The sequence below is a fragment of the Lissotriton vulgaris genome, chromosome 7 (genome assembly GCF_964263255.1).
Source record: "Lissotriton vulgaris chromosome 7, aLisVul1.2, whole genome shotgun sequence".
Taxonomy (NCBI): domain Eukaryota; kingdom Metazoa; phylum Chordata; class Amphibia; order Caudata; family Salamandridae; genus Lissotriton; species Lissotriton vulgaris.
In genome coordinates, this window is record NC_141695.1 from 838,440,619 (window position 1) to 838,455,289 (window position 14,671).

Sequence of the window (14,671 nt, forward strand, 5' to 3'; positions counted from 1 at the left end):
TTTCCTTATTTATCCAGCATGCGTAACTCCCACGCGCAACCTATGCTAATATCTTGTAGGGTCATTGCATAGACTTCAAAATTTAAACTGTGTAAAGAACACAGAGGTAGGGTTCCCCTTTGGCTTGACGGTGATGTTGCCAATGAAGTAAGATGGATATTCATTTTCCAGCTTATTTCACTGGGTGTAAGCATGTGATCTGCTGCAGGTCTCACTCTAGGTGCTAACAACCTACGTACTACATAAGTTGGTGTATGTGTCTACTAAGATATATGCAGATCTGGCTGCATGGTATGTTGGTGTGTTGTTTAGGGCTTCAGGAAAATTTCAAAAGTGTGTGCCAAATGCTGAGTTTATGTTGAAGGTTAGTAAGTGTGATTATGTAAACCATAGTCTCTTTGATCTCAAACTGTTACTGGTTAGGCATTGATTCACCCGTCTTACATGTTTGATGTTTTCATTAACTTGAAGGGAACTGCTAATATCGAAGCAAAGCTTCTCAGGGAACTGTCCAATGCTAATGAAAAGAATCTCACTCTCCAGAGCAAGGTAAGTAGTACAGAACCTAACAAAATTGCTTTTTATTTCTGTTAAGAGTATCTTCAGTATCTTATATTATGTTCTTGATCATACATTGCCATTTACTGTTTTGTGAGACTTGTGGTCCAAAATATTACTCACACTTTGCTTAGAGTGCATCTATTTATGCATCACCTTGAAGATTTGATACGTTTCAGTAACAAGCAGTAGGGGAAAATTAGCCCATTACAACTCGTGTCAGATTGCCTTCTCCATTGTGTATAATTTTTGGTATTCATAAATTCAGACTATTTTGTCTCCATCTGTGTTTAGAAGTACAGATTTTTTAAAAGAGACATTCCTCGTTCCAAACATTTTTGTTCTCACCTTTGCTGCTTTATTAATGTTTATCTAAATAGCTAGCTATTTTTCTATTATCAAAATTATTTTTCCAGCTTGGAGTCTTCAGTATTAGTCCTATCCATGAACAAGAATCATAGCAATTTTAAAAGGGCTAAGCCCCTGCAAAAACCATGTGTTTGTGCATGTTTATACGCATTTGTCTGCTTTTTGGTACAAGGTCATGATTTTGCTCTCTACGATACCATATTGGATTTTATCACATTCATACCACCAACACAACAACTTACAGTTCATGCAGCTCTGAGTATTGTTGTGGCTTGAAGTTCATGAAGAGACTTATGTGCAATGCACAGACTTGAAATAGAGCTAAGGGTTGCAGGAAACTGGAGAGTGGATGGAGACTTAATAGACTGGGTGTGTCAGAGGTAAAGGCCTTTATTGGATCCCGTAGGTGGCGTAGGGGTGAGGCAGAAAGGCAACATACAGTGATTTCAGTGAGTGTCCTTGGAAGGAGGAGGAATGCAATGGCTTGGCCATGACTTCAACAACTGGGTGAGCAACCAGTCCAAGAAGCCTGCAAAGACCCAGCCTGCAGCTTGGGGGCAAGAGTGTAGCAGCGATATTGTGAACTGTGAGTCCACGTTCCTGTGGCATTTCGCTCACTGAGAACCACACAATTTGAGGTGTTGGGGAAAGTAGGAGTAACTGTGTGGCCCTAATACACAGTTGTGCTGTCCCAGCGCAAGTGATTATCTAAAATACTATTGAGCTGGAAACATTGTATGAAATAATTCTCTGCTGGACCATTTTTCTTTTTTGGGGAGTTTTTATATAGCGCAAACTAGACCAGAGACATCGGGTATCAAAGCGCTTTACTTGAGCACCAGTTTTCTTACAGAAGGACACATTAATTTTTGTTGGGCACGGAAAGATTAAGTGATTTGCCCAGAATCACAGGATGTTGAGCGTTGTTGCCGAGACTCGAACCCGGTTCCCTAGCTTCGAGGTTGACCGCTCTAGCCGTAAGGCTACATCATCTCCTCATTACAGCAGTGTTTTGCTTATCCGAATCTGTCAAAATGCTTGGTTCCCACAAAGCACATTCCATCTCACTAGAACCTTCCTGCTACTACTCTGCCCATCCACATGTGGTGACCATACATCTGACCAAAAAATGAAATCTGAGGCCATGATGGTTTCTTTGTCAAGGGTGGTCAAAAAGAGTACTGAAGCCATGCCCAAACCCATGCATTCTTTATTTGCACTTTTGCTCAAGACCCACATAGAGCAGTGTTGCGGCCTCTCTTTATTCCATCCTCTTTGGCATACACAGAACTTTCTAGCTCAGACGAGACCCCAGACCAAAGTTTCTGTCCACTAAATATGGGGCTGGGATGGGGCGCTTTTTGCTGTGCAATATACCATATATATTTAGAAGTTTATATGCAATGATACTATGGCAAGTGACTTCATTTCACACATATGCAATTTATGTAGAAAATTGAAGCCACTTACTATCTTTGTATATACATTTCTAAAATGCAGTGAATGGTCTTGTCCACTTCTTTGTTTGTGTGCTATTTTGTAATGTCCAAAGTGGAATGTATTTTGCCTTTTATGTTCTAGTTAAAGAGTTTATGTTAAAGGATGGCCTTCAAATTACCCCTGACGCCTCACTACAATTCTGGTAAGGTATATTATATTACAGTGGGCATTTTTAGACGGAAAGGTCTGCCCACAACATGGTGGCAATAATATATTTGAATGAACTTTGAAAGGAATAACTAGACAAATGTTCATTGTTAGAAATATTAAATCTATTTATAGTTGCCACGTGCAATACCTTCTGCAAGACCTCATGTTTTGTCCATCAGTTTTGAGACATCTAGCTTTGAGTTTTAACATTGTAATTATTAACTCAAAATCTCAACAGCCAATACTTGATGAATATGTTGGACATAACAACTACCAGCCTGGTGCAATAATTTAATACATAAAAGACAAGTGTGAATATTAATTGTTTTCGCCATTCATTGGACACCCTCTGAAGCCCCTCACCCATTTTGGCTCTTTAATTAAAAATATATTATTTTTATACATTTATTGTATAAAAAAAAAGCAACACCTTACATTGCTCCTGGATTTTAATAATTTTTTTACAAGGCCCCTGTACCCAGCAAGTCCACGTGACATGTTTTACTTGTTTAGTTTGTTTCACTGTGCATTTGTTTTTGTGGTCAATTGAAAATCACTGCTGCATATCACTTCTGTATATATTTGTTAGATGGTGTGCTCTCATGTCACTGATGTTACCTAGTTTGTTTGCAGTATTTAGCAATTTATGAAATAAATGTGAGAAAATAGGTTTGTCATTTTTGGGGGGCCCTAATAAAATTATTTTCTGCGAGCGTGCATGGCATTAAAAAGTTTGAAGACCAGTGATTTGGGAGAATGTTGTAACCAGTGATTCAAATGGACGTAATATATTTTCTCACATTCCATAAGCATGAGAGGGATGATTAAGAGTTTATTAAAAATGTGTGCCTAACATCTGAAAGAAACCGTTAGTTAGAGATTCCTTTTTTTTTTCCTCATTCTGCAAGAGTGTATTAGGAGTTATCAGGGACCGCAACTTTACTTTCCAGTCCCTCCCAACATCTGGAGTCGGGGAAATTCGTTATGTTTCTTTACCTAGACGGGTCCCCTCACGTCCATGACACTTTCAATATTTTTTCTACGGAGTAGGGGAGCTGGTCGCCATGGCCACTCACACAAGCATCATGCCTGTAGAAGTTTTGCCATTGCATAATCATTGGAAATGAATAGGGCTTAGCATGTCAGTATTATAAGTCTCCCAATTAGTTAACAAATTGCGAATCTTCCCAAACCTCCCAGTGATTGTATTTCCTACTAGGTTTCCCTTTCCTATCCCACTTATTTACTCAGTTCACGGAGGCCACCCATTCTAAATGTGTGGGGGGACTGTTCTTATCCACTTAATACAAATTTCCCTTTGTGCCAGCAAGATTAACATAAACAGCAAATTCTCTTCTTTTTTTGTGAAGGCTGTTACCCCATCCTGATGACAGACCCCAAAAATAACAAGATCCATACTTACTATGAGTGGTCTTCTCAGTACTGCTTCTAAGATTTTACTCACTTCCTCCCAAAAGCCGTCAAGCTGGGGACACTGTCAGAACATGTGCACATCGTCGGCCCTTGGCGTGTATTTAGCAAGGACCCCCTGAAGGTACGGATACAATAGTTCCTAGGTCAGGGAAATTAAAGTTTATGACAGAAATCAACCTAGGCAACTTATATTACACAATGTAGTATACATAAGGACAATTGGCTACAAATTATTGGAAATATATATGTTTTATTATAGATTTTATAAAAACACGACATATGGCATAAATAAAAGGAGAACAATGGACACAGATAAAGTCATATGTCACACAATGTTAATAAAAAAATTCATACATTTAAAACATTTAATATCAACACATATTAGATAAGTTAAAAAACTGAAAGTGGCAAAATTGGGTCTCTACGCGCGTTTCGGCGAACCAGCGCCTTCTTCTGGAGTAGCCACACAAGCTAAGTAATATTAAAAATTACACCACAAGTTGATAAGGCGTTTGGTTGATATCCGGGTATGTTCTAAATAGAAGACGTATTGTAGATGCTTATACGATGTAGCATATCAGGGTACTTCCCGCCGGCCGGAGGAATTTCATAAGTGAGTCTAATTTGGTAACGTTTAGTTTTGTTGATCTGAGTTTTCTCAGATGTTCCAAGAATCGTTGATATATGATGGTATGTTTAAAAGATCTCCCTGCCCGAGATATTCGGCAGAGCTCTTTATGTAGAAGGATTAAAAGATCTCCCTGTCTTAGGATTCCGAGGAGATGTTCAAAGATTCGTTAGTGATAGATGTTCCAAGGTTCGTTAAAGGTAGACATATGGTAATTTGGGTAAAAGATCTCCCTGCCTGCCTGGTTTTGCTGGGTCCCACAACCGAGACGCCATCCGTCGCTGTCGAGCCCCCATCCTTCGTTTCCATCCCGCCACCGGACATTTGGAGCCCTGCTGAATATCTTCGGGCAGGGAGATCTTTTAAACTTTTTATACAAAGAGCTCTGCCAAATATCTTAGGCAGGGAGATCTTTTACCCAAATTACCATATGTCTACCTTCATTTATACCTTGGCCCCTAGACTTTACAACTCCTGCATGTATTGACCTAATTCCCATTGCCTATCTGGAGTGGCTTTGAGATATCAGACCGGATCCTAAATGTCCAATCATCTTTACTATGTGGGCCACTTTTTAACGCCTTACTCAGGATTCTCTCTTTAATGGTATAGGTTTTGAAGTATATCAAGATTTTCCTTGGGTTCTTTTTTTCTGTATTCCTACCGAAGGGGTCTCGGTGTACTCTTTGAATGTCTTCATCTAATCCGGTCTCCCTTGTCCATGGAAAGTGTTCCTCGAGCAACTGTACTATAAACTTCTTTACGTCACTCCCCTCTTTACCTTCTGGGATATTCAGTATTCTCAAATTGTTTTTTCTAGCCTGGTTTTCTAAAGATTCCAGTTTTTCATTGGTACTTCTACCACTTTCTTTGAGAACCCTTATATCTTTTTCATTTCTTTCCACTTTTTTTGAGAGGCCATCCAGTACTGACTCTACAACGGTGACCCGGTCACTTAGAGCAATCATCTTATTGTCTAGTGCTTCACATACTAACCGGATTTTACTCTGATTTGTTTCCGACACTGCAAATTTTGCCCTCATTTCCTCTAACATTTTCTCCAAAATCAATTCTGTTGAGGTTAGTTCAGGGACTTGGGTTTGAGATTGCTCTCCCCCTGACCAGTCTTCTTTATGCAGTCGACTCGGTTGGTCTACTGGTAAGTGAGGGTGTATGGTATCTGGTCCTTCCAGCCCGTCAGTTGTTAGGTCTTCCTGCCCTTGTATTGTGGTAGTCGTCAACTTTTCTTGCGTGGGACCCCCACTTCTCCCTTCTATTATAGATGGGGAGGGTATGTGGTCTTGTAGGGCGGACATACCTGGTATTGGGTTCGTATTTAAGGACCCAGCCATAAGTGGGCAATAATTGGGAAGTGAGGAAGGAGCGATTCTTTCTGATAGATTAACCTCTTGAACCCCTTTGATGGGAAGTGCTTGGCTCTGGTCCTGGACCTGGACTCTGAAGAAGGATCTGAGAGAGGGAGTGACTCGAAGAGGTGGGTCTAGAGAACCTCCGATCCTACCTGTCTCTTTAGGGGTTTTCCTCTTAGTATAGAAGTTATTGGGGTCTGACTTAGGAATTTTCTTAGACTTTCTTTTGGTGCTACGGGGGGCAACAGCTTGTTTAGCTATAGTTGGAGTCGTATATTTAAGGAATTGTCTATTTCTCAAGCAAAAACTTGATATGCCTTTCTCCTGAATTGTACTGACTCTTGTCACCTCTGTGAGTACCTCCTCCACAAGAGCTGGTACTGCTGCCCCTCTACCCTCCTCTATTATACCACTGCTAGCCTCCGTCCTTGCTTCTGTGCAGTCCACCTCAACTTCCACTCTTAGTTTGTGTACTTGCTCTAGATCTGAGTTGTCTGAATTATTTGTGTTCTTGTCTCTCCCCTCCACAACGTTTCCATCCCTAAGTCTCCCTGCGTCTCTAGAGTTGTCAGGATTGCTCATCCGCTGCTGTTTCTGTTGCACACGGGGGGTTTCCTCTGCTTGCCTTACTCCAGAGTAGGTGTATTAAGTATATTTAGAGTACTTGTGCCTCTCCCACCCTCTCTCCCACCTTGTACAGGCACTGAATTAGATATTTTCCTCCCTTGGTCCCCTAAGGATTCCTTATTTTTAACATTCAATACGGCTTTTTCAAAGACAACCTCTTCTAAGCTGCTTGCCACCCCCTTGATTTTAAACCATTGTATAGAGTCACTCGCCTGCCGTTTTGTCTGTCCTCTTGGGCTGTCCTTGGTTTCAGATCGGCGCCTCACTCCTCCCTCGCCAACCTCGCTCCCTCTAAACAAAAAGGAGACTCTGCCTGCAGCCCTCCAGCAAGTTCCGCGAGCCTCCCGCTCTGCACTCCACAGTCCTGCGTACGGCAGCGTCACCATTCCCCACCTTCCCCGGCGATCTGCGCAGCGATCCGGTAGTGCTGCAGGGGGCAAGCTCGTCTGATCGGGTGCCGGCATGCGAACACCTCCTCCTCCTCCTCTCCCCCGGCTAATCTCAGACAAGTGGCGTGGCGTGTTACAACTCCGGAGGAAGAAAGCTCTCGAGGGTTAGTGCTTTTCCTATCAAGACAGAATTACCAAATGTTTTTACCGAGTGTTGCTCATTTTGTTTGGGCTGTGGACTTTTATCAACGTTTTTAGAGTGTTTTAGAAGGTTAAAGAGTTAACGAAAGTCTTACTAGTAAATATTCAGCGGGGAGAGAGTAGTTTGGCAGCACTTCTCCACGTTTTTCTCTGGTTTTACTGGGCAATCATTCCGGAGCTCCCGACCTAGCGTTCTAGCCGGCCGCCATCTTCCTCCTCTGGTTCATCTTCCCTAGTTAGAGATTCCTTACCTTCGAATTACCCCCAGGCGTCAGACTGGATCCGGAAAGTTTTTCGTCAGCAGTACCCCTGCGTGTCGAAAGGTGCCGTCCGTCGGCTCCGTGTTCTGCTTCGTGGTCACTGGTCGCGCGCTAACTTCAGTTCTTTCTTTTTCCGCATCAGCAAGCGCAGATCCGGAGAGAGCGATACCTCCAATCACTTTTTGACTGACTTTTTCTCGACTTTTGTTGACTTCGTTTTTTTAGTCCATCGACTCCTGGTGCACAAGGGATGCCCGGCTTCAAGGCCTGTGGTTCCTGTAGCTGACTGATTTCAGTGACGGATCCGCACCGCGTGTGCCTCTACTGCCAGGAGCGAGTCCATGACCCCAAGTCGTGCTCCGACCGCTGAACCATGGCCCGAAGTCTTGCGGGAGAGGTATCGAAAGCTATTCTAAGCCCGGCAGTCGGCTCTGCATCGCTCGAGGTCCCAGTCACGTGGGAGGTCGAGAGACAAAAGTCAAAGCATAAGAAGAAGTCTAAGAAGCATTGTCGCTCTTCGACTTCCCCTCGTTCATCGGTTGACGCGATGAAGGGTGCTGGTGGTGCCACTCCTGCTGCTCCGCGTGCAGAGCCCACATGGTCGACTCCAGCCTTTCCTCCCTTCCCGGGACCACGAGCGGCCCCTGCCCATCTTTGTCAGTTCTATGAAGCAATGCATGCCATCTTTGGGCAGCCTGACTCCACCGGCGCACCTTTGGGCCTCACAGACTCGGCTGGGGGCCCAGGCCTTCGACGCCGCGGCTTAAGCCTCGGCACTGCAGGGCCCCTTAGATCCAGGCCTGGATCTGGATCGGCGCTGGTCAACCTCGTTATACCTCTACCGGTATTGGTGATTCCACTGGCACCACGTCTGCAGCCGGCGCCGGCTGGACCCGAGCCGTCGTTGACCCCGGCTTCCGCCCCGATGTGGACACGGAGCCGGACGGCTGAGGCACTCCACCTTGAGCTACCTACTGTGGCAGTCAGGACTAACCTCCTGACAGAGGTGCTTCAGCCGGCAGCAAGCTCTTCGGAGCCCCTGCTGCCTTTCAATGAAGCCCTAACAGAAATCCTTTTGGGCACCTGGTCTAGGCCCAACACAGGGGCTCCTGTGGCTAGGATGTTCACCCGACGCCACCACCCAGCCCCGGGCGACACCACTTTCCTCTCCCAACACCCCACCCTTTGAGAGCTTGGTGGTCCAAGCCTCGACATCCAAAGGTTCATTCCCTAACGCTCCACCTGTTATGTTATGTTAATAACTTTTATACGGCGCACAGCTGCCCCAGCGAAGGGGCGTCCTGGCGCCAGATCAAGTACCACAACACAACAGGTCAGAGCTGAAAAGAAAGGAAATCAGTTAGCAGAGGCAAACAGGTGGGTTTTAATAGCGCGTCTAAAAAGAGTCAGGCTATTTAGGGCACGGATATGTACAGGAAGAGAATTCCATAGTCCAACCTCCAGAACACGAAAAGAGCGTCCTCCCATCCTACTCAGTCTGAACCTAGGCTTAATCGCCAGATGGTGAGATTCAGACCTGAGAGACCGCGTGGGGACATAAGGAGAGATAAGACCCGCGAGGGCAGGAGGAGAGGAAAGCTTCAAGATCTTAAATGTCAGACAGAGAGCCTTAAATTTGATTCTCTGTCTGACCGGAAGCCAGTGAAGGGAGGTCAGAACAGTAGAGACAGAACACCGTCTCGGAAGGCCAACAATGGCCCGAGCAGCAGCGTTCTGCACCCTCTGAAGCCTAGTAGCCTCAGCCTGATTAACTCCAAGCAGCAAAGCACTCCCGTAGTCCAGCCGGGAAAGGATAGAGGCCTGAACCACCAGTTGCCGAGTGGGAGGGTCGAAGAATTTGAGGACAGGTCTCAGTTCACGCAGAATACCAAAGCAGGTAGCTGCTGTCTTCTTTGTGTGGCTGGTATAAGAGAGGCTAGGATCCAGCCAAACCCCCAGATTTTTAACTTCGGCCGCTGGGATGGGGGACACCCCCAATTCGGGAGGCCACCACTGATCTCCCCATAGTTCCGCCTGCTTCCCTAAAATCAGGACCTCGGTTTTCTTAGCATTAAGCTGTAAGCAGTTACTGCGCATCCAGTTTGCCACAGCTATAAGTCCTGCACGGAATCTGGGCGCAGTCACCTCAGGGTCCCCACTGAGTGTCACCGCCAGCTGCGTGTCGTCGGCGTACGATGTCATGGTAAGGCCACACTGCCTGACGACAGCAGCCAGCGGTTTCACATACAGGTTGAACAGTGTGGGGCTCAAAGCAGAGCCCTGAGGGACTCCCAGTCCCAGAGTGTGGAAAGAGGACTGGCCAGGTGGAATGGCTACTTTGAAAAACCGGTCCGAAAGGAAAGAGCGGAACCATTGAAGAGCCTTCCCCTCAATACCCACTTCCTCCAAGCGCCGCAACAAAATGTCATGAGACACCGTGTCGAACGCGGCGCTCAGGTCTAACAATAGGAGCGCCGCTGTCTGCCCCGCGTCCAGCACAGAACGCAAATGCTTGGTCATAAAGAGCAAAGCTGTTTCAGTGCTGTGTTGTGCGCGAAACCCATTTTGACTCTCGTCAAGGATATTATTACGAGAGAGGTGGGCAGACAAGATGGAGTTCACGTGTGCCTCAGTGACCTTGGCGGTCCAAGGCAGGAGGGAGATGGGCCGATAATTCTCGGGGAGCAAGGGGTCTAAGTTGGGTTTCTTCAAAATAGGGCTGACCACAGCTTGCTTCCAGGAGGAAGGAACCACGCCCTCACTGAGGCAGAGATTAATCAAGTCCAGTATGGGCTCACGACAGAGGGGCGGGAGAAGAGTAAAGAACTCCGGCTTCAGCGGGTCTAAGGGAGAGCCAGATTTAATTTTGCGGCTCAGAGTGTCAAATGCCTCATTAGACATGGCAGGCAAGGAAGGCAGAGTTTCGGAAACCGAAGCCTTCACATCACTAGGAGCATCCCCGGGAGTAGATGGTATAAATCCTCGGTAGATTGCCTGCACCTTCTCCACGAAAAAGGATGCCAAACTTTCGCAGTGAGAGTCCGTGCAGATTTCTAGCGAGGTGGCCCGTTTCCCCATCAGGTCTTTGAGTACCTTGAAGATTAATTTGGAAGGGTTAGGGCTGTTGGAAAACTCAGCTGCATAATAAGCAGCCCGGGTTTGGCAGATAGCTCTGTGGTAGATCTTAAGCTGGGCAAAGTACAGCGATTTTAACGTAGGGTCAAAGGATTTCCTCCAGGCCCTCTCAGCTTGCCGGCAGGTTCTCTTGAGCTCGGCAAGAGTCTCATTATACCAAGGGCTGCGGTTTTTAGCGTGACATTTTGACCAGCGCAAAGGTATAAGAGCATCGAGGGCAGTAATGACCCAGTTGCAAAACTGTTCATATCCCAGTTCCACATTCTGCGGTTTGCCTAGGGGCTGTGCCTCCAAGATCTTGGCAAACTCCTCCAGCTTGAGTTTACGCCAATTTCTCTTTAGGATCTGTTTATCCACAGGTTTGAGTTGTGGGTTATCTAAGGGACATGACACTTTAACCAGCAAATGGTCAGTCCATCCCACCACCATCGGGTCAGATGTTCTAGCCCGAACTAAGGTGGTAAAGAAGGGGTCAAGTATATGTCCTCCTATATGGGTGGGGGAGGTGACCAGTTGGTTAAGTTGCATCGCTTCAAGGTCCGCTAACAGGGAGCTGATGGGTAGAGATGACGTCTGATCAAGATGTATATTGAGATCACCTACTATATTAAAGTTAGCACATCTAGGAGCCAACGTGCTAACCACATCAGCAAGGGCGGCCTTGAAAGCAGTGTCGTTCCCAGGTGGACGATAGATAAGCAAGCCACTAAAGGTAAATTGGTGACTAACAGTCACCTTGAAAGAGGCGCTTTCACACTTTGGAAGGTCCAGAGCTTTCCACTCAGCCGGAAAGCAAGAAATTTGTCGCCATGGCTATGCCACCTCCCCTAGACGAGCGGTTCAAAGTAAACACCGTATAGGTAGAGGGGAAAGCCAGATTGATTATGGCAGTATCGGCGTCCTGCAGCCAAGTTTCGGTAAGAAAAATGATATCAGGAGAGTCCATATCTATCATGTCCCGAAGGGACTGATGGTGCTTGACCAAGGATCTGACATTCAAGCTCCATATACTGAGTGCTCGCTCGGTGCAGTCCATATGAGTGCCTCGGGCAGTCCCTTCAGCAGGGCGCACCCCAATAGGGGAAGCCAGGGAAAAACAGCCACAAGCACAATCATAAGGTCCCGAAAGAGGATGTAAAGGGACATGGTTGCACACCAGAAGACTGTCTCTTATGGAAAAGAGATCAGCGCGATCGTACCTGAGCGTCGCTGTGGTACACATGATGGTATAAAGGCTGGGGGCCAGAGTCCATAGCCCGCACCCGCTACCTCGACGCGGACGAGCGCAGACGGGCAGGACTCTGGCCCGACTCCGGCTAAGCGACGGCGTCCCACTGCGCGTTCCCGCTGCGCGGGAGAGGACGACTTTAAATAGGCGTCTCCCTGAGCAACTCGAGCGTCGGGACGCTCCAAAATGGCGCCCGCGCTAGATCACACTCACCCCAAACTAAGATGGCGCCCACAGGAATCCAGCCCCGGGACCCGGACCCGCCGACCTGACAGGGAATCCAAAAAGCTGGACCAACTTGGGAAGAAGATGTTTTCTTCCTCTAGCTTGGGACTGCGGTCGGTAAACACTGCGTGTCTGTTAGGCCGTTCGTCCCACTCTATGTGGGATACGATGGCACTGGTGCTGCCCCAGTGCCCGGAGGAGGCCCGGGGCAATGCCCTCCCATGCAGCTTACCATCCGCTGTGGACTGGACACCGCCGACTCGATGGGTAGGACGATTTCAACGTTGGTAGCCCTTTGACGCTACGCCTGGCTGAGGTCGACTGGCTTTTCTGGGGCTTTCCAGAACACCCTGATGGGCATGCCCTTTAATGGCGGTCACATGTCAGGTGACAAAGCAGACAGTGTGCTAGAGCGCTTCAAGGACTCTCATGCTACGGCCATCTCCTTGGGCCTCTCCACCAAATGCCCTGCGCTATCTGCTTTTTGTCCCTTTTGTGGCTTTGGAAGGGGTGCCCCACCACGTTCCTTCCAGGGCCACAGGCCGGCGCAAGCTTTTCAGCCCCAGCGTGGCGGGGATCTGGGAACCACTGCCGTGGTTCAGGGGGCCAGCGGGCAGGCCAGTCCACCACACCCCCCTCTGCAGCAGCCTCCAAACCCTCCTAGTCCGACCTTTCACGCCCATCACATGCCAGTGGGTGGCAGGATTCGCCATCATCTCCCCCACTGGCATACCATCACGTTGGACAGGTGGGTTTTGCACATAGTCCGAAAGGGCTACTCCCTCCCCTTTGAGACTACCCCCGCCCCCCCCAGCCATGCCACCTCTGCACCATCATATGTCGGGCCATCATCTGGCCCTTCTCCAACAGAAAGTTACTGCTCTCTTGGCCAAGGGAGCCATTGAACGAGTTCCTTCCCCAGAAGTAGGTTGTGGTTGTTATTCCCACTACTTTCTGGTGCCCAAGAAGGAAAAGGGCCTGCGCCCTATCTTGGATCTCAGGAACGTTAACCGCTTCCTCCAGGAGGAGAAGTTCAAAATGTTGACCCTGGCTCAGGTCCTGTCTGTCCTAGATCCTGGAGACTAGATAGTAGCGATGGACTTGCAGGGCGGTTATTTTCACATCCCCGTCCTGCCGGCCCACCGGCGTTACCTGCGGTTTATGGTAGGCCATGATCACTTTCAGTTTACCATGCTCTCCTTTGGCCTTACCAGTGCCCCTCGGGTGTTCACAAAGGTGAAGTTGGTGGTCGAAGCTCATCTGTGCAGATCAGGGGTTCCAATCTTCCCCTATCTTGACAACTGGTTGTTGAAGGCGGGCTAACCCCAGGCAGTCGTCTCCCACCGCCAGACTACGCACGACCTTCTGCATTCACTGGGGTTCTCCATCAATGTGCCTAAGTCACACCTGTCTCCCTCTCAGAAGCTCCTTTTCATCGGAGTGGTCCAGGACACGATGCAGTTTCGGGTCTATCCTCCTGAACAGCGAGTCCGGGATATTCGGGCTATGATTCCGATCTTTTAGCCTCTATCCCGGGTTTCAGTCAGGATGACCCTCCAGCTACTGGGCCTGATGGCCTCCTGCATCCTGCTGGTGGATCATTCCAGATTGCATATGCGGGCTCTGCAATGGGACCTGAAGTTTCAGTGGGCACATCATCAGGGTAACCTTTCCGATTCCATCCAGATCTCTGAGGGCACTGCACACCAACTGCAGTGGTGGCTCACGAACCAGGATTGGGTGAACGGCAGATCCCTTTCCCTTCCTCAACGAGAGTTCAGTGGTGACCGATTCATCACTTATAGATTCCTTACCGCGCCACCCATCCTCCCAATTCTTCGAACTGATTTCTTGGGTTAAGGACTTTCTTTCAGGGCCTTAGTTTTGTGCTCCAGTGGTCAGTGTCTTGCATGCCTCTGCGCTACTAGTGTGGAAAGTCGTGTACAGAACTGATGTCAGTGTGCGAGGATGGCGTCTAAATAGCTGCTGCAACGTCATCCCAGTGACCACGAAGCTGAAAACGAACGCAGAGCCGACCGACGCCACCTTTCGACACGCAGGAGTACTGCTGATGAAAAACTTTCCGGATCCAGTCTGATGCCTGGGGGTAATTCTGAGGTAAGGAATCTATAACTAAGCTATGTTTCTTACGGATATATCGTTACCGAAGGTAACGATATATCCGTAAGAAACATTTTCTCTTTAAAACAAAAACACTACACTTTCTAAACCTGTATTTTCTGGTGCGTAACTAAATGAGGCAAAAACTCCATCTAAATTCTAATGCAGCCATGATGTGTGTTTCCATTTGTCTTCTCATCACACGTAACAAAATGTGCACTTATGAAATGCTCTATATTTTCATGCTGTTCTCGAATAACTCCGGAGGAAGCCCTTTACTACATTCAAGGCTCTTCTTGCCTGTTCTACTGTGGGTCTTTTAATTATGTGAGGCTGTCATTGTTTTGAGCGTAACTAGATTTGTACTGATATGTCTGATGACATTAGGTCAAAAGGGTTGATTTTAATATTCATCTAGGGGATGGAAATTGTGATGGCATTAAACAATGCTGCTTAACATTTTGTATTCTGATTTG

General features: G+C 47.3%; 1 protein-coding gene across 2 annotated transcripts in view; it reads left to right on the forward strand.

Moving 5' to 3' along the window:
• The window catches only part of LRRC45 (leucine rich repeat containing 45), a 493,704-nt gene that overhangs the window by 179,575 nt on the left and 299,458 nt on the right, over positions 1 to 14,671 (forward strand). For both annotated transcript variants that reach the window (XM_086931189.1, XM_086931190.1), the window contains exon 11: positions 472 to 549. In XM_086931189.1, the coding sequence (XP_086787315.1) occupies positions 472 to 549 (78 nt within the window). The remainder of the gene's footprint in view (positions 1 to 471; positions 550 to 14,671) is intronic.